This window comes from Doryrhamphus excisus, chromosome 15 (genome assembly GCF_030265055.1).
Source record: "Doryrhamphus excisus isolate RoL2022-K1 chromosome 15, RoL_Dexc_1.0, whole genome shotgun sequence".
Taxonomy (NCBI): domain Eukaryota; kingdom Metazoa; phylum Chordata; class Actinopteri; order Syngnathiformes; family Syngnathidae; genus Doryrhamphus; species Doryrhamphus excisus.
In genome coordinates this window covers 1,183,960-1,211,776 of record NC_080480.1, presented here as the reverse complement: position 1 = coordinate 1,211,776, position 27,817 = coordinate 1,183,960, and the positions used below count along the sequence as shown (strand labels likewise).

Sequence of the window (27,817 nt, the reverse complement as noted above, 5' to 3'; positions counted from 1 at the left end):
TATTTTTTTAGATTCTTGTTGATACTGCTTATGACTTTTGTATGTATACTTATTATGTTGTATCAACATAGTGCTATGACAACTTAACTTCCCTCACAGGATCAATAAAGTAGCCGTGTTTATACCCTTGAAAGGTCATAAGAAAGGCCCCAAGGTTCTATCTCCATACATTCATGACAAGAGGTGCCCTTGAGCAACGCACCCAGCTCATTACTCCCCATAAAGTTACATGTGCATATCTTTACTACTATGATGGGTTTAATGCAAAGGGTATATATATTAGAATACTGATAATTTTACAGCATCCTACTATCAGATGGTGGTCCTCTTATTAGCCCCATTAGCCCCATAGGATACATTATGTTAGACAGTGGCACCGTAGGGACAGAAATAAAACATTGAATTATTTCGTGTCACTGGTCACGTCCTCTCACAATTTGGAATGTACGCTATTAGAAATATCCTCCTCCCTTAGTGGACTAAACGTCCCCTCCCTAAAGTGTCGCCTAGCAAATCAGGTCCCTTTAAGCAGCCTATTGAGTCTCCTAGCTAAGGTTACCACCTACTTCTGGTCACGTTGCAGAAAGAGGCGGGCACATAGGGAGGCCGCAGCCAATGGGGGTGAAGCTGGTGAATAATATAAAGTATAAGAGGCGGTGCATTCACGAGCCCCGCCCTTCCGTTGAATCATACGCTACGCCGGTCCTGTCACTCAGGTCTGGCCGCAAAGGCACCTCACAAATGTGAGTGGATAACATTTAACACAAGCCACCGCCCACTTTTCTCCCTTCTCTCCACAGCCCCCCCCCCCTCTTAGATTGACGGCGACAGCTGGCAATGTGTGGCCTGAGCAGTTGAAGTTCAAACCTCAGGGTGAGTAGACATCTTATTTTGCAAATTAATACTGCAATTACTTCCGTGTCGGACCGCGTTTGCGTGTGAAAGACGCCGTGTCCTTTGCTGGTTTTCCCGGGGCTGCTTTGCAGTAGGCGACAGTAGTCACGTATCGTGGATTCATCATAACGATGCATACGTGCACGTCCCAGTCGGATTTTGTGGACTTCTGTGCTCCTGTTGCGTCCTCCGTGGACGTATTTTCCTCCTCCATTTTTATCTTATTGCAAACCACAAGACCTGCAAGGCCTTGAGTTCACAGCAGTCAAACTAGTCAAGGGCATGTTGTGATGGGACATAGCTAAAATGTCATTAGTGTCAATGGTCCAACAGAACCCTGCCTGTACTTCTATCTGTGATAAATACTACACACAAAACCCAGCTTGGACATGGACAGCATCCATTTCAAAGGAAGCGAGTATTCCATGGTGTATTGACAAGTAGAAAGTATCCCACCATGTGTTTTATTTACTCTTGTTTACTGCTGTCAGCTCAGCACATGGTAGGTAGCGGAAAATAAAAACAAAGTACACAAAGTGTGTATGAAACACGCCTAAGCTTCGGGTTCAAGTTTATACCTGACCAAGTATTTGTGGGCCTCCCATATTAGTTTTATTATTTGTTACCGTTTACGCAAGCAGGAAGTGAACCGCAAGTAAAGTATAACAAAGACAAGACGGATTATTTAACTTTTTTATATTTGTAGCTGTGGAACATTGTGAGGGTTAAATGTTTTGGCTCTCATGATATGGAAGAACCAGAAGGAACGGTGTGTTGACAGGATTATAATCTCAGCCGGTCAAAGGGCTTCTTCCCAAGCAGCCATATAAAAGACACAATGAATATGGTGGGCCTGCATTACGTAATGTCGTCTTTATGGGAAAAGAGAGTACTTACTAGGATGTTTATGTCCTGTCCCTGTCTTAGGTCACCATTGGATTTGATGTTCCGTTAATTCTCCAGCGATTGTAGATATCGCTAGAATATCACATTTTATCTGCTGTCATTTGATCCTGGCCGCTGATTAGATAGACGGCGCTATAGACAAATGTAACAAGGCGTGATAGTACATGATGTAGTACTCCGGCTACCAATGATTCACTATCCTAGCTCACCGTTCGCTGTCAATCAACGGGTACCCATCCCCTATTGGCAGCCATGTGAATCGCTACACTTCGCCGAATTATTGTCATCACTTGTCCCGGGTGTTGACTGAAAGTGCTCTTTGTGCAGTTAAGGTAAACACTTAAGGCGAAGGATTCAAAAGCGTTACTTTAATCTTCCCGTCAACTGCCATTTCCTCTTCCACCTGAAGCCGACGTCAACGAACCACAAATGACATTTCTAAAGCAGCTTTCTCAATCTTTACTTTGGGTAATGCGTGTTCTCGCTCGAGAAGGGAGTGTCCAAAGTGCGGGGCAGTTTGTTATGCATTGGCCCACAGCACATTATGGACACAGAAATGGAGCGACTGGACTGCATGGATGCTAATAACTAATAATACATTCCTTTACACGCCACAGATACATTTGTAGTGTGTTGTGTTTCTCCAGTATGCCGCTGGCTCGCAGCCTGTCCGTCACGTCCCTGTCAGGGCTGGAGGAATGGGACGAGGAGTTTGATTTGGAGGACGCCGTTCTCTTTGAAATAGCCTGGGAGGTGGCAAACAAAGGTATGTTTTTTTTTATTTTTTTTTGGCATGATCGGATCGCATGACTTCCTGCACGCAAACGCCAGCTGATGACCTCATGTTGTTGTTCAAACCGCGTTCCAGTCGGCGGCATCTACACCGTCATCCAGACCAAAGCCCGCCTGACGGCAGAGGAATGGGGGGAGAACTATTTCCTGGTGGGCCCCTATGTGGAGAGCAACGTGCGCACTCAGGTGGAGCTCATCGAGCCCACCAACCCGGTGCTCAAGAGAACCATGGACAAGATGAACTCCAGTGGGTGTAAGGTGGGGATCGCCACACGTTCACCGCCCACACACACACACACACACATACGGAATAGGCTCGACTTATTATAGAGTGGACCAACCTTCTTTCCAAACGTGCTTTTTAACCTTGTGACATTTCCCCACAAAGGTTAGAGGTTGTATTAATGTCCCCTCACACACACACACACACACACACACACACACACACACACACACACACACACACGCCATAAATAGACCTGAGTGTGTGTGTTTTGGCCCCAAGTAGCACCGGTTCTATTTTGAAGATGTATTTATTCAAATAAGTCCTGTTATCACCATTTAACTTATCACTATTTAATTTATCTAAATTTGTATAATGGGCTGCACGGTGGTTGAGTGGTTAGCGCGCAGACCCCACAGCTAGGAGACCAGGGTTCAATTCCACCCTCGGCCATCTCTGTGTGGAGTTTGCATGTTCTCCCCGTGCATGCGTGGGTTTTCTCCGGGTACTCCGATTTCCTCATGCTAACATGCTAGGTTAATTAGCGACTCCAAATTGTCCATAGGTATGAATGTGAGTATGAATGGTTGTTTGTCTATATGTGCCCTGTGATTGGCTCAGCCACCAGTCCAGGGTGGACCCCGCCTCTCACCCAAAGACAGCTGGGATAGGCTCCAGCACCCCCGTGACCCTCGTGAGGAAAAGCGATAGAAAATGAATGAATGAATGAGTTCTCCTCCTATTTTGTGTGGAAGTGGTAACTTTTTGGCTTCTTATTTTGTCTTTCCCCACCCTCGGTCATCTCTGTGTGGAGTTTGCATGTTCTCCCCGTGCATGCGTGGGTTTTCTCCGGGTACTCCGATTTCCTCATGCTAACATGCTAGGTTAATTAGCGACTCCAAATTGTCCATAGGTATGAATGTGAGTGTGAATGGTTGTTTGTCTATACGTGCCCTGTGATTGGCTCAGCCTCTTGCCCGAAGACAGCTGGGATAGGCTCCAGCACCCCTGCAACCTTCGTGAGGAAAAGCAGTAGAAAATGAATGAATTTGTATAATTTGTGAATCTTTCTTGTTAACATTAGGAGGCCATTTTGCTTTTTTTACTGTTGGCTTTTTTACTGATGTTTTTCATGATTTTAGTTACAGTAAAATAAGCATAATGATGAGATAGCATAGACCTGACTGCTGCCTATATTGATATTGAGCCTTTCCAGGAAGCGGGTGTCTACTGTAAGTACAATTTGGTGCCCAGCCAAATATGGACTTTTGGGGTTTTTAGCGTCCATTCTGGTTAAATATGCATAAGAAAATGTTGTTCCTAAGAATGACTGCACTTGTTGGGCAGGTCTACTTTGGTCGCTGGCTCATCGAGGGCAGCCCCTACGTGATCCTGATCGATGTGGGCTTCACCGCCTGGTCTCTGGACACTTGGAAGAGCGAGCTGTGGGAGCTGTGCGCCGTCGGTGTGCCGTGGTTCGACCGCGAGGCCAACGACGCCGTGCTCTTTGGCTTCCTGACAGCCTGGCTCCTGGGAGAGGTCAGAGATGGACTTCCTGACTTGACCCTGAAGATGGGTCCTCCACCTGAAATCACATTTGTGTGTCCGTTTGCAGTACGCGGCCCAGAGTGACGGCACGCCGCACATCGTGGCCCATTTCCACGAGTGGCTGGCCGGCCTGGGCCTGGTGTTGTGCAGGCAGAGACAGTTGCCCATAGCAACCATTTTTACCACGCATGCCACACTCCTGGGACGCTACCTTTGTGCTGGGAATGTTGACTTCTACAACAAGCTTTCAGAGGTTGGTGTTTGAACCCGTTGACACACGGCAAAGGTTCAGTTCACCAAACACAGTAACCTACCCCAAGCTAAAACTCAACTCACTTCCTGTCTGCCCCCCACCCAACTCCGCTATCACCTGAACACATTTACAGCAACACAGACAAGTGTGAGTCTTATTTAGGTAACTATAGGGGTGCTATTTTATGTCTACAGGGCTTTAATACCATATTTTCCTGAATAAGTCACACTTTTTGCATAGTTTGGCTTGTCCTGCAACTTATATATGATATAATAAATATAAATTATTAATTCATACTGACTGACATTACCGTCGACGGCAGGGAGAGGGCGCTCTAGGCTTGTGACGACTACATCCTGTATCGTTGTTCCTTCCTCAGTTTAATGTTGATAAGGAGGCCGGCGACAGACAGATCTACCACCGCTACTGTCTGGAGAGGGCGGCCGCTCATTGTGCCCACGTCTTCACCACCGTGTCCCAGATCACCGCCATCGAGGCGGAGCACCTGCTCAAGAGGAAGCCAGGTATGCGGGATCACTTCGTGGGGGGCATCTACACAAATTAGGACCTTCCACTAGGAAAGGCGGGTTGTCGGCCATAGTCTACGTTTTATTTCCTCTGCCACACACTCACAGACATCGTCACCCCCAACGGGTTAAACGTGAAGAAGTTCTCAGCGGTCCACGAGTTCCAGAACCTTCACGCCCAGAGCAAGAATCGGATTCAGGAGTTTGTCAGGGGACACTTTTACGGGTCAGTGATGATACAAGTGGCTCATCAGAGTTTTTTCAACCACAGTGATGTTTATTCCTGCATCTCCACGCTTATTCTGCTCTGCCTTGACCCCCCCCCCTCTCCCAGGCACCTTGACTTCAACCTGGACAAGTGCTTGTTCCTCTTCATTGCTGGAAGGTATGAGTTCTCCAACAAAGGAGCAGACATCTTCTTGGAGTCTCTAGCCAGACTCAACTATCTACTGAGAGTAAGTCTGGTGTACACGATTATTTACCGCTACATGTTCCAAATAATACATCATAAACATTCCTTTCTTGGTACCTGGCTGCAGGTCAATCACAGCGACGTGACCGTCATTACCTTCTTCATCATGCCGGCACGGACAAACAACTTCAATGTGGAGACCTTAAAAGGCCAAGCTGTCAGGAAGCAACTTTGGTGAGGGGGCACTTTTAACATGTATTATAATTTAATGATTTAACAATAATAATAATAATAATAATTATTATTATTATTATTATATAATATTATTTATTTATCATATATATTATGTATAATAAAATGATAATTGATTATACTAATGTCATAATAATAATAGTAATAGCAGCAGCCGAGCAGCAATACTACTACTACTATAACTACTACTAATAATAATGCAATAATATTACAGCATGCTATAATAATAATAAAAGTATGTGGTTATTATTAATTATAATTATTAATAGTAATGATTATGTAATATGTAAGTTCTGATATTTACTGAAAATTAAACAAAATTTTGCTAATATTGACTAATATTTTCTGATAATAAAAATTATGCCATATCCAAAATAACATCAATAACGACTAGGATGTCCGATATGGGGTTTTTTCTCCAAAAAAACGATATCCTGATATTATCCAACACTCAATTTCTGATAGCGATATCAGCCGATACTGATATGTGGAACAAGACAGCATATACATATACATATTAATTGGCGTATAACGTATAATACAGTATAGGTGTAGTTATTGGTTGGAGGAAGAATATACATAGAAAATGGATGGATGGAAAAGTGAGAGGTAATTATGATGTTTTTTTTGTTAGATTTCAATGCTTTAGATGAGACATAAGTCATAATTGCATCTGTTGTTGTGGTTTTGAAATAATAATTACTGTTGTTGGTCATTTTTCCTGACAGGGATACTGCTCAGACTGTGAAGGAACGCTTTGGAAAGAAACTTTATGAATCACTGCTGGTGTACGTTGAACTCTTTTACATCCTTTTCCATCTTCCTAATGAACGCTGTATAGATATTCCATGACCTGTCAATCATTCACTCCCTTAGTTTTCTTGGTTTTCATGCAAATGATGAAAGTTTTCAAATACAATGTACAGTGACGGTTGAATAAGAAGTATTATTCCTATTATTCTTTAGTGGACAGCTGCCAGACGTGTCCAAGATGCTGGACAAGGAAGACTTCACCATCATGAAGCGCGCCATCTTCGCCACGCAGAGGCAGAGCCAGCCGCCAGTCTGCACGCACAACATGCTGGAGGACAGCAGCGACCCCATCCTCAACTGCGTACGCCGCATCGGCCTTTTCAACAGCTCCTCTGACCGTGTCAAGGTATGGTTATGTTTAATATGACATACCGTCAGGATTCATACAGCACGGTCCACCACTGCGCCGATGCTTGCACCCATGTCAATGGCGGTTGGCACCCCACACGGGGTACAACCTACAGTTTTAGGGTGATCTTGCCCGACATGTCAGCTAGCTGTTGTTGCTAGCGGTTCTTTCAGCGCAATTGTTTACAGTTGACCAAATTGTCCATAGGTATGAATGTGAGTGTGAATGGTTGTTTGTCTATATGTGCCCTGTGATTGGCTGGCCACCAGCTCAGGGTGGACCCCGCCTCTCACCCTGAATGAATGAATGAATGAATGAATGTTTACAGTGAACCCCCGCATATTCGGGTTTCTCGGTCTTACAACTTCCTCCCCTTAGCCCCTCCCCCTGGTTCAAGTCTTCAATGGTAATGGTAATGGTTTAATTTCATTTGAACATGCATCAGATTACAAATGAATGCATCCCATAATCAGTTCCCAGTTCCACATGTCCAAAAGGAGTAGGAAGAAGCAAAGCTTATTAATCCTACCCATTCATCTGGTACTTTTACAATCAGTAACTGTTACATTTGTTCACTTCCTGCTTTCCTAATATAGTTTTATAGTTTAATTTTCTATTTTTTAAATATTTGTATTTTTTAAATATTTTAAATATTTTTTAATTTTTTTAATTTTTTTATTTTTTTAAATATATTTTTTAATGTTTTTTTATTATTTTTGTATTTTATTTTTTTCTTATGTTGTAAAGTGTGCTTATTTGTGGTTGTGATGTCAAGTCCCACACTCTCCTCCCCCATGGAGGATTGTTTGGAGTTGCCCCCCCAGACCTGTTTAAATAATTTATATATTTTTAATATATATTTCCCCCATGTTTTATGTATAAAACCAGCGCCACATATAGAACTAGTCTAAATGAAAAGTGTGGCTAAATGTTAGCATAATGATCAACACCAGCCGCTACATATGTTATTTATTTCAAATGCATATTCATCAAGTTTTCCATTCATCATCCAGATTATATTTCATCCGGAGTTCCTGTCCTCCACCTCTCCTCTGCTTCCCATGGATTACGAGGAGTTCGTAAGGGGATGCCACCTGGGCGTTTTCCCCTCTTATTACGAGCCTTGGGGCTACACACCAGGTTTGACTCCAGCTTGCCGACCACCGCGTCGTCTTTCAATAAAAACCTTCATATCTCATCTTATTGTTAGCCGAGTGCACGGTGATGGGGATCCCGTCCATCTCCACAAACCTATCAGGCTTTGGTTGCTTCATGGAGGAACACATAGCAGACCCCTCAGCATACGGTCAGTTACTTTTTAGTTTATGATCAGAATTATGAAAAAAAAAATATGATGGAGAAGATGCTCCTTCTCACACTTTTACCTTCGCAGGCATTTACATCCTGGACCGGCGGTTTCGAGGCGTGGACGAGTCGTGTAACCAGCTCACTTCCTTCCTCTTCCAGTTCTGCAAGCAAAGCCGACGCCAGAGGATCATCCAGAGGAACCGCACGGAACGTCTGAGTGACCTCCTGGACTGGCGATACCTCGGCAGGGTAAACTTTTCAGTATTTTCATACTCGACTCATATTGGTACATGTTTGTACATTTCTCAGGTATAATGGTTTAGTGTTCAGTTGCTGTGTGATGAATTTAATGTTGTTTTTGAAGATGAAACCGTGAGTCAGATTCTTGTATTGAGTAATTACTTTCGACAGTTTCCAATGGCTTGACAGAGTGAGTGACAGGAAGAAAAGCTCTGACATGCATGAGGAGCAACCAGATGATTTGTGTCATTTGTTTCTCCCGTGTTGCGTCAGTATTATGTGTCTGCACGTCACATGGCCCTGGCCAAAGCCTTCCCTGACGCCTACGTGTACGAACCTCATGACCCCACCTCAGTAAGTCCACCAGCAGGGGGGGCAAATATTTGGGGCAATATTTCCTTTTTTTTCCCCTTTTCCCCTTTTTGACTGAACTTCTCCGTTTCCTCCTCCTCCTCAGACGTCAGGTTTCCGTTACCCTCGTCCGGCCTCCGTGCCGCCGTCCCCCGCCCTCTCCCGCCACTCCTCCCCCCACCACAGCGACGCCGAGGACAACGACGAAGACGAACGCTACGACGAAGACCTGGAGGCGGAGAAGGACCGAGTGAACATTCGCCAGCCTTTCACGCTGCCGTTCAAGAACAAGGCGGCTGTCGTCTCCAGGGCCAACGGGAACGCCAACGGGAACGCCAACGGGAACGCCAACGGCCTGGCGAGGGAGAAAAACTGACGCACCTCAAGTACACACACACACACACAAACAGGCGGGTATTAGCATCACTCGAAGGGAAGCGCTAATGTTAAAAAAAAAAAAAGCTTGATGTGTATCTGTGTCTTCCCAGCCAGTTTGTACCTCAGTTTTAAAAACCCTTTTGGTATCCTTCTGGTATCCTTTTGGTATCAGCCACACCAGCACTGCAACAGGCCTGTTTGTTTCCTCGAGGGGACAGGAAGTAGCCAATCAACCCGTGAATAAAGTCACAACACTGGACTACCGAGGAATAATGACAAATAATAACAGCATTATTATGAATCTGTAGCTATTTTCCATAGAGAGCATCCCTTTTACCGGTAGAGCGCCCTCTTGTGACCGAATCAACAAACAGCAGCCAGTAAAAGCTCTACTGATATGTGTCACCTTTTAAAGTGTCCCCGTGACACGTTTTCACTCTCAATTCCAGCACTTCCAAATGCCTTGTTTCCGATGAACCGAACCAGAGTGGAAGTAACATGTCACACACACGTGCAAAACAACAATCGCACCCAAAAGCTAAGCTAGCTAGCTTAGCTTAGCCGTGTGTGTCTTCATGTGGTTTCCAAGCCTTATATTTCTGCTGTGACCTCACACTCCCGTCTATCTGCTTGCCTTTGACGTGTAATTATTGGGAAGAGGAATGAGGGAAATAAGGATGCCCGGAAGTAAGGAAACGCGTTTTGCCGGTTGTGTACTTCCTGTGAGAGTTTTATCATTTCTTACAATATTGCAGCAGATGAACTTATAATAAAGATTCGATATAAACGACCTAGCAAGGTTTTACAAATGATAGGTCTTGTTTGCATGTGCTTTTTATTCCTGATTTTCCACTTTTTTTCCCGAGTTCAGCACAAGTAAACTCGACCGCCATGACCTTTGCAAACTGCAAGACAAAAGAAGAAGAGAAACGGTACTGATGGCGCCATGTTGGAGTTAGCATTCTGATTGACAGCGTGGGAAACGTACCCAGCAAACTATTCCAAAAGGAGTCGTATGTCGCACTTCCGGTCACAGCGCCGAGTCGGGCCGGGTTCCTCCTCACTGTACGCACCGAGAAACCATCAGGCCCCGTGGCCTCCACCTCCACGACATGATAGTCCCTCAACCTGGGACAAGAACCGCAACGGGATGAGAGGATTCCCACATGGAAGCTCGCAAATTCCGCAGTGAGACTCACGCCGTGTCCGACACAATCTCTCCGCGGACACCGTTGAAGCCCAGATTCCCGGCAGCCACCGCTGCCGCCGCCATGGTGTTGACGTTGTTGGGAGCGAGGGGGCACAGCTCCGCTACGGAACCCCTGAGTAAAACCCGCCGACCCTCGCCTTCCGTCCACTCGCCAAGGGCGTCTCCCGTCAGCCGGAAGCAGGACGGATGTTTGGACATTCTTATGAACAGATCCTGGACACACGGACAGATCATCACGCTCATTTAAACTCGGATTTAAACTCGGATTCACGTTCCAGTCCTCGTTTACCTTCAAGGCCCCGCCGTCGTTCAACCTCTGGATGTCCTGACCGCCCCATAATGCACCACTGGGCACGTAGAGTGTTTTTCCATACAGCCGAGCCGCCTGGCGGAGTTTCTCATTCAGGTCATGATCGGCGAGGGCAGAGGGGGAGCCCACCTGCAGGCGAGATGATGAGGGTTTCTAACCTGGCATGGAGCCATGCTGGCCGTATCGCACACCGCACGGGCTCGCAGATTTGTTACTTGAACAGCAACAACTCCGAGTCCGAAAAACATCAGGGGACTCCTGTCATATGGAGCATCTTTGACGAGCAAATGTTCCCATCATGCATCCTTAAAAAGAACTCTTATCACATAGTGGGCGCTCCTGTCATATAGAGGATCTCTGACCAGAAGGTTTTCTTTTCTGCAGTATGAACCACAACAGTAGTTCTGTCATATAGAGGATCTTTGACTGGTGGCTTTGCAGTAGCTCCTAAAAACAGCAGGGTGCTCCTGTCATATAGAGGATCTTTGAATAGAGGGCGCTCCTGTCATATAGAGGATCTCTGACCAGAAGGGTTTCTTTTCTGCAGTATGAACCACAACAGTAGTTCTGTCATATAGAGGATCTTTGACTGGTGGCTTTGCAGTAGCTCCTAAAAACAGCAGGGTGCTCCTGTCATATAGAGGATCTTTGAATAGAGGGCGCTCCTGTCATATAGAGGATCTCTGACCAGAAGGGTTTCTTTTCTGCAGTATGAACCACAACAGTAGTTTTGTCATATAGAGGATCTTTGACTGGTGGTTTTGCAGTAGCTCCTAAAAACAGCAGGGCGCTCCTGTCATATAGAGGATCTCTGACCAGAAGGGTTTCTTTTCTGCAGTATGAACCACAACAGTAGTTCTGTCATATAGAGGATCTTTGACTGGTGGTTTTGCAGTAGCTCCTAAAAACAGCAGGGCGCTCCTGTCATATAGAGGATCTTTGAATAGAGGGCGCTCCTGTCATTTAGAGGATCTCTGACCAGAAGTGTTTCTTTTCTGCAGTATGAACCACAACAGTAGTTTTGTCATATAGAGGATCTTTGACTGGTGGCTTTGCAGTAGCTCTTAAAAACAGCAGGGCGCTCCTGTCATATAGAGGATCTTTGAATAGAGGGCGCTCCTATCATATAGAGGATCTCTGACCAGAAGGGTTTCTTTTCTGCAGTATGAACCACAACAGTAGTTCTGTCATATAGAGGATCTTTGACTGGTGGCTTTGCAGTAGCTCCTAAAAACAGCACGGCACTCCTGTCATATAGAGGATCTTTGAATAGAGGGCGCTCCTGTCATATAGAGGATCTCTGACCAGAAGTGTTTCTTTTCTGCAGTATGAACCACAACAGTAGTTCTGTCATATAGAGGATCTTTGACTGTTGGTTTTGCAGTAGCTCCTAAAAACAGCAGGGCGCTCCTGTCATATAGAGGATCTCTGACCAGAAGGGTTTCTTTTCTGCAGTATGAACCACAACAGTAGTTCTGTCATATAGAGGATCTTTGACTGGTGGCTTTGCAGTAGCTCCTAAAAACAGCAGGGCGCTCCTGTCATATAGAGGATCTTTGAATAGAGGGCGCTCCTGTCATATAGAGGATCTCTGACCAGAAGGGTTTCTTTTCTGCAGTATGAACCACAACAGTAGTTTTGTTATATAGAGGATCTTTGACTGGTGGTTTTGCAGTAGCTCCTAAAAACAGCAGGGCGCTCCTGTCATATAGAGGATCTCTGACCAGAAGTGTTTCTTTTCTGCAGTATGAACCACAACAGTAGTTCTGTCATATAGAGGATCTTTGACTGGTGGTTTTGCAGTAGCTCCTAAAAATGGAAGGGCGCTCCTGTCATATAGAGGATCTTTGAATAGAGGGCGCTCCTGTCATATAGAGGATCTCTGACCAGAAGGGTTTCTTTTCTGCAGTATGAACCACAACAGTAGTTCTGTCATATAGAGGATCTTTGACTGGTGGTTTTGCAGTAGCTCCTAAAAACAGCAGGGCGCTCCTGTCATATAGAGGATCTTTGAATCCTCTAATTCTGAATCCCTGATGTGATGAGCGCCGTTTGAATTTATCAAGCAACCATAGAGCGCCTTCAAGACATTCCCGTAAGCAGTGCCGATGAAGAAAAGCGGAATCTCACCATAAAATGACACCAAGACAGGAAGTGGACTCCAAATTCTTTGACCACCTGAGGATGGCACACTTCTACAATCACGTCACATTGCCTACAAAACGCTGGATATTAGAGATCTATCCCTGGATTGGCAGGCGGGAATGTTCAAGTCGGCACCTGTCTGGGAATAATGACAGGTCACTCAGCAGCAGCTCATCCGGGACCAGACCTTTCAGCTTAGCAGGGTCCCGGTTCCAAACGAAGGCCAGGGTCAAGCCCAGCGTGGCTCCATCCGTACGGATTCTTTCCACCAGGAATTGCCCTGCACAGCAGAACACGCTGAAGACATGCTGAAGGTGGAAGCACGTGAACGTAACATGCCATGGACCGGGTCCCCACCTAGATGTCCGAATCCTACAACGCCAATCCGCAGGGAAGATGACCTCGTTGCCATTTCCTGTGCTGAGAAGGTAAACAAGCTCATAAAAGCGCCCAACATTCCCTTGCGACTTGTCAACACAGGATATCGTCTCCGAGCTTACTTGGTATCACAACCCCTCAATCAGCGTCGGTCTTATTGCTCCGCTCGCGATAATCCCACACTTCTCCACCGTCTCACAATCTGAACGCATACTGACCAATTAGGGGAGTGCACGGTACAAAGTTTGACCCGCAGAGGCCGAAGTTAATCATTGTTGGTGCTTCATTCGACTCTATCTTGGCCTTGCATGTCAGCTAGTTCACTTTTACACTCAAATATATGTACTATATATGCTTGACCTCTAGCAATGTTAAAGTTATTTCAGGTTGGGGGGTCAGAGGTCACTGAGAGAGAGGGCCCACTAGCATTCAAAAGATGCTGGACTCAAATAAAGTCCAACTACTCACCCGTGGAAGACTGAAGGCAGGCATTGTGGAGGGAGAACAGCAAAGTACTCGAAGAGCAATACTGACATCTAGTGGCTGAATTAATAAGTGTCAGTAGGCCGCATAATGACTTCTCCTTTATCCCATATGCTACTGTACTATACAGGGGCGTCACTAGGTTCTGAGGACGGGGGGCTGAATGTAGTAGACATTCAAAAAAATCCCAAAATCAAAAAAAAAAAAAAAAGGAACAAGAACCGGGATATGACTTTCCCACTTTTGGACAGATTTAGTAGAGATACTCAACAGTTTTAGGCCACCATTAAATGTACACAAGTACACACAATCTACACTGCAAAACCGCTGCTCAAGCTCTGCAACCATTCTGTCCAGTGGACAGTGATCAATTATATCATAATCATTATTAATTAGCCTATTATTATTACTATCATCATTATTCCTCTCTTGATTATTACTACTACTACTTGTAGTAGTAGTAGGCTAGTATTATTATTGGCTTATTGGCTTGTTTATTAGCCTGCTTTTGCCCTATTATAACAATAATATATATATATATATATATATAACAATTTTAAAAATTCTATAAAATATATAAAATTATTTAGGGGGGCTTAAGAACATTTTAGTGGGCCTGAAGCCCCCCTAAAATAGGCATAATGACGCCACTGGTACTATACATACTTATATACAAAGGGAATATATAGAATCTTGCTGCTTCAGTCTATCGCAGGTTTAAAAAAATATATGAATTAATAAACAAATGATTGAATATGGCCTATTATAAGTCCAATAAATATGCGTATTGCAGAATATTGTGTGCAACTTCTGTTTAAATTAAGCATTAAAATGGCTATGTGGTATTCTACAAAGGTCACTAGGTGTCAGTAATGTCACTGTAATGTTGGCCGAGACACACAAGCACCAGACTTCATGGTCAGAACGACAAGTCAGACTTATCTCTCAGCTTCCACCATAAAAAAAAAACATTGAGAAGAACCATAATGTATTCAACATGGCACCTGTTTGGTATAAATACTTTGTTTGTGTATTTGTATTCAAGGTACTTCAAGGTGCTTCATTTCCACTTCTGTGATTATCACACAATTTCCCTTTGCATCATAGTCATAAAAGTCACATGACTCCTATACTATCCTTTTATGATGTCACCCACAAAGATGGTCCAAACTGCTTGGCTTTCAGGAAGAAGTTTGAAGCTGAAGAGCAAAGTGAGGGGTTCCACTTTGGAGGTTTGGAGGCCAAAACCTGGAGAGCAGCTTTCTTCTCATCTTGGATTTTGTGTTCATGTTCTCGCTTGTGGTCCCAGTCCGTCTTATGGCAGCAAAAACCCAAGATAACAAATGTGTTTATTAGTTTAGTCAACTTTATCCCACAAGTTGATATGTTCCCTCTGGAGAGGTGAAAGGTCATCTTTCCGTCCACGATGACTCAAAGCAGGGAGGCGCTGATGATCAGAGTGCAATCAGACAACGAGGATCGGTCTAAAGTTCACGCAGACACGCCGGAGCTTTCATTCTGGACAAGAGGAGGCGTTTTTTAGTTTTGTTTTTTTATTAAAGGTCATTGAAGTCGGCGCCGCTGGAACGCAGACGCTAAATTCCCGGTGAGCGGAGAAGATGGACATCCTTGAGACGGACGCCTACGACAGGCGTCGGAGGAGAAACATGGTAACGTTACATGAAAAGAACACGTTAGCGTACTTATTATTTTTCATCTTTTTCCCCCTCTCTTTCAGTCATGTGCTCTGCTGCTCTCGCTCTCGCCGTTCTTTTTCACCTCCGCCGTGTACTTCTACACGTGGACCCCCGCCTCCCCCCCGTCCATCCTGCTGGCAGGTGTCAAGTCGGCTCCGACGCTCCTGCTGGCGGCGGCAGTGCTGAGCTGGAAAGGAGGTCAAAGTTTAGTGGCGATGGGACTCGTCTTCTCGGCTGTGGGCGACTTCTGCCTGGTGTGGCAGGAATTTTTCCTGCACGGTAAGACCCAAATTGGGGTTGGCGGGCCGGGGGTGGAGTCAATTCATCTCATTATATCTACTATATTGGGTAATTGAATGTTAAAGTGACTATAGGGGTGCTATTCCATGTCTAGAGGGCTCTAATCATTCATTCATTCATTAATTCATTTTCTACCGCTTTTCCTCACGAGGGTCGCGGGGGTGCTGGAGCCTATCCCAGCTGTCTTGGGGCGAGAGGCGGGCGGGGTACACCCTGGACTGGTGGCCAGCCAATCACAGGGCACATATAGACAAACAACCATTCACACTCACATTCATACCTATGGACAATTTGGAGTGGCCGAGGGTGGGATTGAACTCTGATCTCCCAGCTGTGAGGTCTGTGTGCTAACCACTCGTCCACCGTGCAGCCTCTAGTCAAATCAAATAATATAAATGCAATTAATCTGTTCCAGGAAGCCCCAAAAAATATAGAAATATACAGAAAACATGACTTTTAATAGTTTTACATGCAGAATTACTACATATAAATGAAGAATGAAGAGTGAAAATGCTAAGTTGTGGCGTACATTTTAGACACTAACCAAGGTTCCATGTTAAAATAAAATGAAAACTTTTGTACCACCTTAATGTAAGTACTATGTAATGTATGTACTAATGTAATGTATGTACTAATACTAATGTAATGTATGTACTATGTGATTTCTTTTAGGAATGGCGGCATTCGCCGTGGCTCATCTGCTCTACTCGCTGACCTTTCTCTCAGCCCGTTATCAGACATACTCCTCTTCCTCCTGCGCTTCCCTGCTCTACCTCATCCTGGTCCTCAGCGGAGGAGCTTTTTTCATGTACCTCCATCCATTCCTGCAGAAGGAACCAAATTCAGATGTCCTAATTCCCGCCGTGGGGGTCTACGTCGTCCTAATCACGCTGATGGGGATATTAGCCATGAGAACACGCCGTGCGTTTCCACTCTTGGGGGGTCTGTTCTTCATAGCGTCTGACATCGCTTTGGCTCTGCAAGTGTTTAAGGTGGTCGCACCTGTGGCGCACGGGCAGACGGTTGTCATGGTGACGTATTATTTAGCACAGCTACTGATTAGTGTGGGGGATGTGAGGACGGTGGAAAGGAAGAATGGATTTGGAAAACGGAAGAGGACCTAAGCGGTGACCCGACCGCGTGGGCTGAATTATTCTACAGCTTGGTGGTCTTAGGCTGAGCATGTGACCTGCCATTCCCTGACAAAACGCCAGGGGCAGCGTTTCCCTCAGAGTGCGCAACCACAACTCTCTATGACTAGCTATTTAGTTTCCTGTGCTCGCTTGGACGGACTTTTGGCGTGAGGAAAATGCACTAATGATGTACTAAAAAAAGTGGTCCGCATCATTTGATACGAGTGACAAGCCATGACGCTATAGCATAATTCAGCCTTACCATTAATATACCATATTACTGCCTAACTCCATGACAGCTTGAAATGTAAAAAAAAAATATTGTATTTTAATATTTACTATCGCCGAGAAGAAAATATGACAGATGAGAGATTGTTGTGAAACAGTTGTATTCTGTCAGTGACTTAATGTGACATCCATATTTATGTGTGAGTTTACCATGTGATCATCACATGCATAAAATACTCTAATAATGTTTTCTCAATAAATAACACAATATTTACACCCTTCATTTGTATAATTGAAAAAAATACAAATATATACATTTGATTTGTGGCACCCGTTAAAAGAATTGTTAAAACTGTTGCATTTTTAAATTCATATTAATGTTCATTCACCGTGAACAAAGACCCATCTGTAGACGAACACTTGCAATACTTGCTTTCGCCACCGGGTGGCAGCCTCGGTGAGAGAGGGCACTGGAGAGGGCGCTTGGTATCGCAATCAGACACGATGCTAACATTTTTCGTATCAATAATTGATGTTTCAGGTGAGTTTGCGTATCAACAGTGTACGTATTACTTGTTATTTGCGTATTAGTATTACATTTTAGTTATACATCGAATATTGACTGTAATACTGTTCTTAGCGGTGTTAGCATACACGGCTAATGTGAGCCGCTAACGGCAGCCATTTTGGACAAGGTCTGTTCTATTCATGCGTGTATATTAGCCTATATATTAGCATTTCAGATATATTTAGCCATTGTATAAAGTTGTTTTATTGACAAAGACATGGAGTCAACACTTTCAACTTAAGTAGTAGCAAAATGCGGTAATGCTTTAGCTCTTAATGTCCTGTTTTATTCTCAGATTGTATTGCTCTCGGATGAGATTTTATTTGATTCTGCATCTGTACCAAATGTCTCCAATATATTTACAATATTTCACGGATGAACATGAATATAGATTTCTTCATGAGTTGCCTATGTGAACCGATCATATGTATAAAGCCACTCGTTTGCGTTTTCTTATGAATAAATAACAGAAAAAATGTAAGTCTTGTTTTACAGACAACCGAGATGACAGTCCTTTGAGAAATAAAAAATACAAATATATTGCATTTGATTTAACTATTAACAATCTTAAAAACAAAGATGGCGAGGACGGGCTAGTTATACAGTACATGCATAAATGGTTTGACTGTCCAAACTAACAAACGCGGTCATCATCACAGGTCAGCGGTCCATTCCGTGATCATCTGACTGGCGTCTCCGAAAACAAGCCATCCTCAGACGCTCGCAGAATTCCAGTTCTTCCTGTTTGGGGGTGGGAAAGAGAGACAGGAACCTTTAAATGTAGACCAGATAACAGCTTTGCAACGCATAAACACGTTAGTCTTAATGATAACAGGCAAATGCATTCAGATGAGTTTGATGCCGCATCATTTGGTACTGATGCAAATTCTTCTGACATACCTGATTTTCATCTTTCCCTTGGAGCTCCCTGGCTCGCAGTCGCAGTAAATCCTCCAGACCGAGAGATGGTTCCCTGCAGTCTTTAAGGCCCTTCTCACAGTCTTCCACCAGGCTGAGGTAAGGTTGGGGGGGTCACATGACAAAAACGTGCAGTGTTAATATCCACCTTAATACCCAGTGGCCCCGTAACCAATGTCAATTCATGTACACGTGTCCCTCATTTATCACAGTTAACTGGGCACTTATTCATAAATGGAATATTTTCATGGAAAAAAACAATTATTATTAGAGTGCTGTAGCTATGAAATAACACTCTTGTAGTCTATTTCACTCTTGTATTATTCAACATAATAGAAAATAAGACGTCTTAAACATGAACAACATGACATAGGCTCACACGTTAGCATTGACTGGCTATTGTCTCATCAATGTAACATTGCTAACACCAAGTGGGAGTGATGTTGGAACCGTGATATAACGAGGGATGACTGTATGCTGCAGACAGAAGAACGCTGATGCTGATGCTTCCTACCAACAAAGGGCGCCAAGCACGTGCTCATGAAACCGGGAATGCGGCATGCGGAGCACGGAGACCAGCTGCTGCACCATCCCCATCGAGATCACCGTGTCTGCAGGAAGAACGGACATGTTTTAAAGAGAAAGGTACGTTAAACTGAACACACACTTCTACCGTGGATGGAATTTGCTTCGGAATACATCCCAGTTATGTTTCTTTCTACCTTTTTGTTCAGGATTCGATGTGAGAAGGTTAAGAAGAAGGAATGCCGATTTGGTCTGGAGCTTCTCGTCTTCAGACTGCATGCCTCTCATCAGCACCGAGAAGCCATCATGAGACAGAAACGCCTCCAGTCCCGCCTCCTGCTCTCGGACCAGACCTGCCATTCACAACACAGCTGGTGACGCCAACATAACCTGGTTTACATATTTCATCATAAGCGCTGGCGTTTCTGTTGACATACATGACACCGCATACAGGGCTTTCACCCTCACTGTGGGGTGCGGGTCCGAATCCGTCAGCTGTAGAAGTTTAGGCAGAGCGCCAATCTTGAGCAAGTGGACCTGCACTTGTGGCATGTTCTGAGCGCAGGAAGCTATGAGCTGAGCAGCGCGCCACCTCAACCCACTTTGGGCGTGACACAAATATTTGGAGACGCACACGTCCAGTCCACCCAGGACCATCAGATCTGGAAGACAGGTGGACACAATCAGGATGGCGTCTATTCTGGCATGATTCATATCCGTGGATGATGATGACATAGCACTACTGACCTCTGGCGTTGTCAAGGTTTTCACACAAGTCTGACAGCAGCTCAAAGGCCGACTCGCGCTCATCTTCCTCATCCTCATCCCTGTCCTCCTCTTCGTTCACGTCCTCTTTGTTCAGGGCTGTCAAACACCGCTTCATCTGCTCCACTTCATCCATCTGACCTTTGCAGACATCTGCAAGAGCCTCCCTCAACCACAAACTCCTCTGAAAGACAAAAAGACAAGGTATTTCTTTTCAGCATGTTTGCTAGTAACTTTAAAGCACTTAAAATAGTACTTTTTTGAATAATCAAAGAGGCCATATGCACGCTGAATTGTATGTATTATATCAGCTAATCTGAAGTTTTACCTCCTGTGAAATGGGTTCAACGGGAGTGGGTCCGTCTGCACCGGAGCCAGCATCGATTGCCAACTGCAGTACCCCCTGAAGATTCTGAGGATATCTCCTATTTTGTCTGCCGTCTGCCATGTTGATCAAACTTAAGAAAACAACAAACAAATCAGCTCGTTGCGAATTAATCACATCAAGATAAAGCCAACAGCTCCTGTCTTTACAATTCTACATTCGGTGACATTTAAACTTACCTTTAAAAGGCTATAAACGCGATACTTGATGAATGCGAGCACGGAATCCTTGTGACAGTCCAAGAGGATGACTCTTCTTATAGGCACAAACTCACGAAGGCGCTAGAACATTCTGGCTAACATAAGCGCATGAGTGGCCAGTAGGCTGCCATGTTTTACCGTAATTGTAAGACTAAAGCCGCAATCAGAATGTTGAAGTAAACCCTTACAAAACGCGGTCCTTCCATTTTGAATAATTTACAATAAATATATTTACAGCATTATAATTTTTAATGTTACCAGATACAGCAAATAAGGTGATATAGTAATTTTATTCAATATTTTATTCAGGCTACACTCTATTAGCGTAAGTAAGGTAAATCAATGACGTATTAGGCAGCCGCTCTCAGAGAGTACTAGTGGAAATGAGAGCAATACCAATACGCAACATTACCTAAGGTTTCACAACTAATATCTACAGCAAGGTCTTAACTAAATATGTGACATTTAGATATATATTTTTAGGATAGAAATTGACGAAATGGTAACTATCTCGAATGTAAAAAATGAAATAAGGTAGTGTTTTCCTTCATTGCGCCTGCATTGCGCCAGCACTTGACGTTAACTCTCTTGGTAACTCGGTCGTCTTGGGAGGGTCTGACTGTCCAAGATGGCGGCGCTATTAGGACTGCGTGCTTGTGTCTCCGGTAAATTGTGTAAATGTACAGTTTATTTACTCGTATCATGCTCCCTTTGCGATTCAAACTGCTTATTCATTCACGGCAGCCCGAGTCGGTGTACTTATTTGTGTTTTGTTTGTGGGCGTACACATGTTAAAAAGGACTGATGCTGCCAGCAAGGTCACGTTACCAATGAGCATTAGCTAACATTACAGCTAGCATTGATGTAGAAGATTATTTAGATTATTGTATTTATGTTCATCTGTCAGGCAGATAGTGGTCTATAACACCTTGGTCAAATAATAGTCACAGAGTAGACCTATGCGTTTTAATGTATTTAGTAGTCTTGATATCATGGCCCAGAACTGCTTAGCTTTTAAATACTGATGTGAAAACTTTGAATTGACTACCTATTATTAGATGTTGAAACAGCTGCTTATATTTAGCCATCAGTGTTTATGTTAATAATGATTATAGTAAACACGTCTTATACAAAATACATAGTGTGTTGAACAGTACTGCTTATTAGGCTACATTCAATCAAAAAAATAACAAAACAATAGAAAGTCAACCTTGAAAGCAGTTGTCAACTATGACTGATGACATTGCACAGTGATTGGTGTATCACAATCATCCTGGAAGTGTTTTTTTTTTTCTTGTCTTCAGCCCTTCAGCTGTCCTCCCCAAGCCTCCTGCAGAGCTCCTTTAAACTGGCGAGTGTCCACACCGAGCATTTGCAACTGCAGAGCCTAATTCATCAGTATTTCTAACGGAGCACGTTTGGTATTGCAGTGTGCTGGTCCTCTGAGTCGACGGACCTTCGCCGCAGAGGCGAAGAAGACTTACAGCAGAGACAAGCCGCACGTGAACGTGGGAACCATCGGCCATGTCGACCACGGCAAGACCACCTTAACTGCAGCCATCACAAAAGGTAGGGATGTGTTGCGTCATCATCTCAATGGGTGTGCCTGTGCAGACAGTGTTTTAGCTGACGGTAACCAGTTTTCCCACAGGACCGAAATCAATCTACGGCAGTTGGTTTGTGGAGGGTGGGGTCTACATAATCTAATTTGCATAATTGGCTATGATGCAGGCTTAGAAATAAAAACAAACATTCTGTGAATCCTTCTTTTTGTTTTTTAAATGTAACAAGCAAGAAGAAGAGCCTCCTTAATGGGAGGGGGTGCAGCAGGACCTGCTCCTTTTGGAAAAGAGCGATACATGCTTAGATGTTAGCCTTCGGTAAGACCACAAGAAGTCGCTATTTTCGTCGCTAGTTGCTGTTTTGAAAAATAATGTGGAGTGTTCTGATTACTTGCTAAATATAGCGAGGATGTTGGCAACACTGATCCCTCCTGCTACGTGTTCTTATTCGTGTTAAGGAGCAGAGCTATGATGTCATCTGCCATACGGAGTTATAGCGACAAGCTACGGTAACAGAGTCCCATTATAATGTGTTTATGAGTGTGGGCTAGCGGACAGGGGTTTCACGTGGCATCATGGATGATGCGGGTTTGAGTCTGTGTTTTTTTTTTTTTTTTTCTGAATGTTCAGTGCTGGCCGACGCAGGCGGTGCTAATTTTAAAAAATATGAGGAGATTGACAACGCCCCCGAGGAGAAGGCCAGGGGAATTACCATCAACGCTTCCCATGTCGAGTACACCACGGCAAACAGACACTACGCCCACACAGACTGCCCCGGACATGCCGATTACGTCAAGGTACGCCGCCCATCAGCGACCCGTCACAAATACGCCTCGGCTTTGTTGTCACCGAACGTACCTTCTTTGCAGAACATGATCACAGGCACGGCTCAGATGGACGGCTGCATCCTGGTGGTGGCGGCCACTGATGGCCAGATGCCTCAAACCCGCGAACACCTCCTGCTGGCGAGGCAGATCGGCGTGGAGCACGTGGTGGTGTTCGTCAACAAAGCCGACGCGGTGGAGGACAAGGAGATGCTGGAGCTGGTGGAGATCGAGATCCGTGAGCTCCTCACGGAGTTCGGCTACGACGGCGAGAACACGCCTGTCGTCATCGGCTCTGCCCTGTGCGCCCTGGAGGTGAGTGACGCGCGCTTTGTCGGTCTGGAAGCCGACTGAACGTTTGTGATGCTTCATGGCAGAACCGTGAGCCGGAGCTCGGCGTGAATGCGGTGATGAAACTGCTGGAGATTGTGGATTCCTACGTTCCGTTGCCCAAAAGAGAACTGGACAAGCCGTTTCTTCTGCCCATCGAAAGTGTCTACTCCATCCCAGGTATGGCAGAAGCTTGACTCCGGTTAGCAAGTGTCTGTGTCTGTGTGATAAACTCAGAGCTCCTCAGTTTTGCTTGGAAATGTCAGATGTGCTATTTATTATTATTATTATTATTATTATTATTAATATTGTGGTTGCAGGTTGCTATGAACAACAATTAAAGGAACCCACCCAAAATAAATGTGTCTGTGTGATAAACTCAGAGCTCCTCAGTTTTGCTTGGAAATGTCAGATGTGCTATTTATTATTATTATTATTATTATTATTAATATTGTGGTTGCAGGTTGCTATGAACAACAATTAAAGGAACCCACCCAAAATAAATGTGTCTGTGTGATAAACTCAGAGCTCCTCAGTTTTGCTTGGAAATGTCAGATGTGCTATTTATTATTATTATTATTATTATTATTAATATTGTGGTTGCAGGTTGCTATGAACAACAATTAAAGGAACCCACCCAAAATAAATGTATCTGTATCTTGTATCTGTGTTCAGGCAGGGGGACGGTCGTGGCCGGCACCGTGGAGAGGGGTATCATGAAGAAAGGGGACGACTGCGAGTTTGTGGGCCTCAATCGCAGCGTCAAATCCGTGGTTACAGGTGAGCCCAATGGAACGCCACCCCAGCAGTGCTCCCCCCCGTAAGAAACAATGAGGAGTTTTAAACTGTGGTGTCCATGCGGCGCTGCTGGGCTCAGGCATCGAGATGTTCCATAAGTCCCTGGACCGGGCCGAGGCGGGAGACAACACGGGTGCTCTGGTCCGAGGCCTGAAGAGGGAGGATGTGAAGAGAGGGATGGTGATGTGCAAGCCGGGTTCCATCAGCCCTCACCAGAAAGTCAAGGCCCAGGTTTGTATGATTATTGATATGTATTCATATGTATTGATACTTCACTATGACACATAGACGGCCCTCACAGTTTTTTCATTTTTTTTTCTGAAATAGATAGATAGATAGACTCCCTTTATTGTCATTACACAAAAACACAGTAGTGAAATTGCCAACGAAATGTCGTTGCCTGGCTCCCATATAATAACAGACACAAAAGAAGATAAGTAATAATAAATAATAATAATAATGTGGAGAATAAATAGATAGAATAGACACCAAATATGAACAACATAATGTAAAGTGCAGCATGAGCAGTAAATTGCCCAAATAATTTAAATAATTCAAATAAGTAATATATGCTTTGTATAACCTCTTAGAGTATCTACAGGTACACATATTGCTTTAGAAAATGTCAATGTAGCCCTTTGTGTAAACTTTCCATGTAGATGTTAAATGAACACGTTCTGCTTTTCACCAGCAGAGGGCGCCACAACACATACATTCATATTGGATTTGCTTCTAAACATCTCCATTGGTTCAAAGTCCTCATCAATGCTGCTTTTATCCGTATGACTGTTTACACTTGACACAATCATGATCTTATATTGGAATATATGTTCATAGATGAAATATAATAAATTGTGCATGCATGGGACTAATCAACACATCCTATTGTCCTATTGTTGGTGGATAAAGGGCAGGTTTCCAGAGTGTGTGAAGTGGATGACGAACCTGTGCTTGCTTCATTGCAGGTGTATATTCTGAGTAAAGAGGAAGGAGGCCGACACAAACCTTTTATGACCAACTTCGCACCCGTAATGTTCTCGCTGACGTGGGACATGGCCTGCAAAGTCACTCTGCCCGCCGACAAGGTGCGTGCGTGCGTGTCCGCTGACTTTAGCACTCAAAGCAAACACTTGAACGTCATCCGTAGTCATGACCTTTTATACGTTGTGCAGCACTCTCTTTGATATTGAGCACACAGTGTTTCCCACAGGGCTGCAGTCTATTCAGGGCTTGATGACATCACTGTGTACTTTGCATAATTGGCTAACGCAAGCGTCTGTCATTTTTACGGCTGCGAGCAAAAAAATGTTCCTATCCCGTCCAGGACATGGTGATGCCTGGGGAGGACACCGCTTTGACCCTCACCCTCCGACAACCCATGGTGCTGGAGAAGGGCCAGAGGTTCACTCTGAGGGACGGCAACAAAACCATCGGCACCGGCCTGGTCACAGACATCCTGACGACGACAGATGAAGATCAATGGGGCTGATCGGCAAGTGTATAGACGCGGGAGGGGCGGGGTGGACAGTTAAACGGGGACGGTTGTCTTTTTGTCTGCGAATGAAATAATTCTACAAAACTACAAAGACACAGGATAGCGTGCGCGCAGGATCAGGAAGGAGGTTGGCCATGTTCCATCAAACCAAAATATCTGTAAAGTAAAACGCTGTATTTGTAATAACGGGCCAGACTGCTACATGTCATTATGTAATAAAATGTATTTAAGAAAACAACTGCAATTTGGTTTTTGCCAAAATAGAAAACACAACTGCAGGCTTGACTGCACTAACTTACCACAAGAGGGCGGCAAAGACGCTTTTAGAGCCTTTTCTTCAGATTTGCTGTGAGATGAAGGATTTATCTTTTCACTATAAGCCCAAAAGTTTGCTCGGTGAAAATATATGATACTTTTTAAAAAAACATCTGCACACACTACATTCAAGACAACATTATAAGCAGCAAACAATTACTGCCAAATGTGGCCCAGCGTGTCCTTTTTAATGGAAGTGAGCTGGACCTAAATATGTCTTTACTGGCTTCTGATTGCTAAACAAATTGTCCATCAATGTGGTGGTAAAAGTGCTAATCTAATGCACAAGTAATTATATGATAATACATACAGCATTTTACATTTCCATTTCACAGTTACAAGCGGCCCTTTGAAGGCGGCCTTATCATACCTCTGATGTGGTTTGACACTTATTTAATTTCATACATAACACGTTGAATATAAATATGGAGTCCAAGACTAAAAATAGTGCAATTTAATGATGTGCAATAATCACTCCTTTATTATGCTTAATTGATTCCAGACCGGCTGCATGGCGACCGAGCGGTTAGTGTGCAGGCCACACATCTCGGAGACCCGAGTTTGATTCCATGCATGTTCTCCCTGTGCATACGTGGTTTTCCTCCACACTTCAAAAACATGCTAGGTTAATTAGCGACTCCAAATCGTCCATAGATATGAATGTGAGTGTGATTGTTTGTCTATATGTGCCCTGTTTGCAGGGTGCACCTAAAGAAAAGCTGGGATAGGCTCCAGCACTCCCGCGACCCTCGTGAGGATAAGCGGTAGAAAATGAATGAATGATTCCAGACCTGATTACGATAAGTTAGAGTATTGAAAACCTGTTTGGGATCTTCAAAATATGTTTTTTAACATTATTAGAGCCCTCTAGTCTTGATATAACACCCCTATAGTCACATTTACACTCCTAGTACAATATATTAGACATAAGAATCCATTCATCCTTCTATCTTCTCTGCTGCTTATTCTCACTTGGGTTGGGGGAAATGCTGGAGCCTATACAAGTGTGATTATATGGGTTTATTTTATGAATAGAGAACTCTAATAATATTAAAAACTGCTTTCTGCGCTTGACCGTGTGAATACTGTAAATAGGACATGGCGGTAAGAGGAAATGTTATGGCGTTTATTGCCGAATAACATTAGTGAATGACTAATGCACGTTGAAGGCATTTAGAGCGCTCCGGTGTTAACGCATTGGAGGTGCTGCTGCGCTATCAGGAAGTTCTCGGTCTGTGTTTACTGGCGGTATTTGGGCGAGCGCCCGCTCCTGTAATCCAATGAGCCTGTTGCCGTAATAACCCACCGCATGGGTGGACCGGATGCAGCCAGTACCTGTGAGTGATGTGCCCAGCTGCACGGCAACATGCGCCATAAGCACAACAACGTAAAGAGACACCACTAGCATGTTTCACTGACCTTGATTCCTCTGTTGCTCCCTGCTGGTGTGTCATGTTTGCTGAATCAGAGTCTTTCCATCTTCCGTCCGTGTTTTCTTCCTCCAATCGGCAGGAAGCTATTTACTTAGCTGGTACGCAACTGTGCCAAAGTGCAATACATGATGGCTATTTATATCGTTCTTATTATACAGTGTCTCCCACAGGCCTGTGATCTACTTGTGGTGGTGCGTTCAGGGGATGTAGAAGATGTAATTGTCATTACCATGTATTCCTCATGTTTGTATTTGTTGATTGTATTGATCCTTTGCAGGGCATTACTTTGCATTATATATATACTATAGGATATGGGTGTCCAAAGTGTGGTCTGGGGGCCATTTGAGACCCACGGCTGTTTTTTTTTTAAACTGACCTGCAGGACATTCTTAAAATATTATGTTTAAAAAAATATTGCAATGAAAAAAAATTATTTAAAAATTAAAAAAATTATGTCAAAATATAAAGAGAAAAAAGTTGTAAATTAATATGAGAAAACAAAATGTCACCTCTGTTTGGTTCATTTAATTGAGACCTATTTCATCATGTCTAAATAAATACAGGGGAAA

The 27,817-nt window shown here is 44.1% G+C and overlaps 5 protein-coding genes across 6 annotated transcripts; 3 read left to right on the top strand and 2 right to left on the bottom strand.

Annotated features, from left to right (window-relative positions):
* Positions 1–774: 774 nt before the first annotated feature.
* On the top strand, positions 775–10,896 carry gys1 (glycogen synthase 1 (muscle)). The gene is made up of 16 exons (XM_058050144.1): positions 775–873; positions 2,448–2,566; positions 2,669–2,850; positions 4,163–4,354; positions 4,431–4,616; positions 4,996–5,140; positions 5,252–5,369; positions 5,478–5,598; positions 5,683–5,789; positions 6,536–6,595; positions 6,774–6,966; positions 7,983–8,109; positions 8,180–8,275; positions 8,363–8,526; positions 8,791–8,871; positions 8,975–10,896. The coding sequence occupies exons 2-16, from the start codon at positions 2,449–2,451 to the stop codon at positions 9,242–9,244; spliced, it is 2,160 nt and encodes a 719-aa protein (XP_057906127.1). The 5' UTR covers positions 775–873; position 2,448; the 3' UTR covers positions 9,245–10,896.
* Positions 9,984–13,530, bottom strand: aspdh (aspartate dehydrogenase domain containing). The gene is made up of 8 exons (XM_058050145.1): positions 13,412–13,530; positions 13,269–13,331; positions 13,047–13,191; positions 12,897–12,981; positions 10,746–10,895; positions 10,446–10,669; positions 10,235–10,374; positions 9,984–10,151 (listed from the first exon to the last, which is right to left on the bottom strand). The coding sequence occupies exons 2-8, from the start codon at positions 13,321–13,323 to the stop codon at positions 10,114–10,116; spliced, it is 837 nt and encodes a 278-aa protein (XP_057906128.1). The 5' UTR covers positions 13,324–13,331; positions 13,412–13,530; the 3' UTR covers positions 9,984–10,113.
* Positions 13,531–15,391: 1,861 nt separating this feature from the next.
* tmem86b (transmembrane protein 86B) lies at positions 15,392–16,893 on the top strand. Its single transcript, XM_058049693.1, has 3 exons — positions 15,392–15,442; positions 15,511–15,748; positions 16,442–16,893. Exons 1-3 carry the CDS (start codon positions 15,392–15,394, stop codon positions 16,891–16,893), a joined length of 741 nt encoding a protein of 246 aa, XP_057905676.1.
* A 1,066-nt stretch (positions 16,894–17,959) lies between these two features.
* hspbp1 (HSPA (heat shock 70kDa) binding protein, cytoplasmic cochaperone 1) lies at positions 17,960–20,638 on the bottom strand. Its single transcript, XM_058049976.1, has 8 exons — positions 20,471–20,638; positions 20,235–20,364; positions 19,889–20,090; positions 19,579–19,803; positions 19,339–19,494; positions 19,131–19,227; positions 18,599–18,710; positions 17,960–18,439 (listed from the first exon to the last, which is right to left on the bottom strand). Exons 2-8 carry the CDS (start codon positions 20,352–20,354, stop codon positions 18,359–18,361), a joined length of 993 nt encoding a protein of 330 aa, XP_057905959.1. The 5' UTR covers positions 20,355–20,364; positions 20,471–20,638; the 3' UTR covers positions 17,960–18,358.
* A 436-nt stretch (positions 20,639–21,074) lies between these two features.
* On the top strand, positions 21,075–25,738 carry tufm (Tu translation elongation factor, mitochondrial). 2 transcript variants are annotated; one of them, XM_058049975.1, is made up of 10 exons: positions 21,075–21,156; positions 21,796–21,842; positions 21,922–22,060; positions 22,684–22,850; positions 22,923–23,192; positions 23,255–23,387; positions 23,883–23,987; positions 24,085–24,236; positions 24,971–25,090; positions 25,330–25,738. In XM_058049975.1, exons 1-10 carry the CDS (start codon positions 21,120–21,122, stop codon positions 25,492–25,494), a joined length of 1,335 nt encoding a protein of 444 aa, XP_057905958.1. In that variant the 5' UTR covers positions 21,075–21,119; the 3' UTR covers positions 25,495–25,738. The 2 variants fall into 2 exon arrangements, with proteins under 2 accessions (XP_057905958.1, XP_057905957.1); XM_058049974.1 differs by having other exon boundaries at positions 21,105–21,165.
* The last annotated feature ends 2,079 nt before the right edge of the window (positions 25,739–27,817 follow it).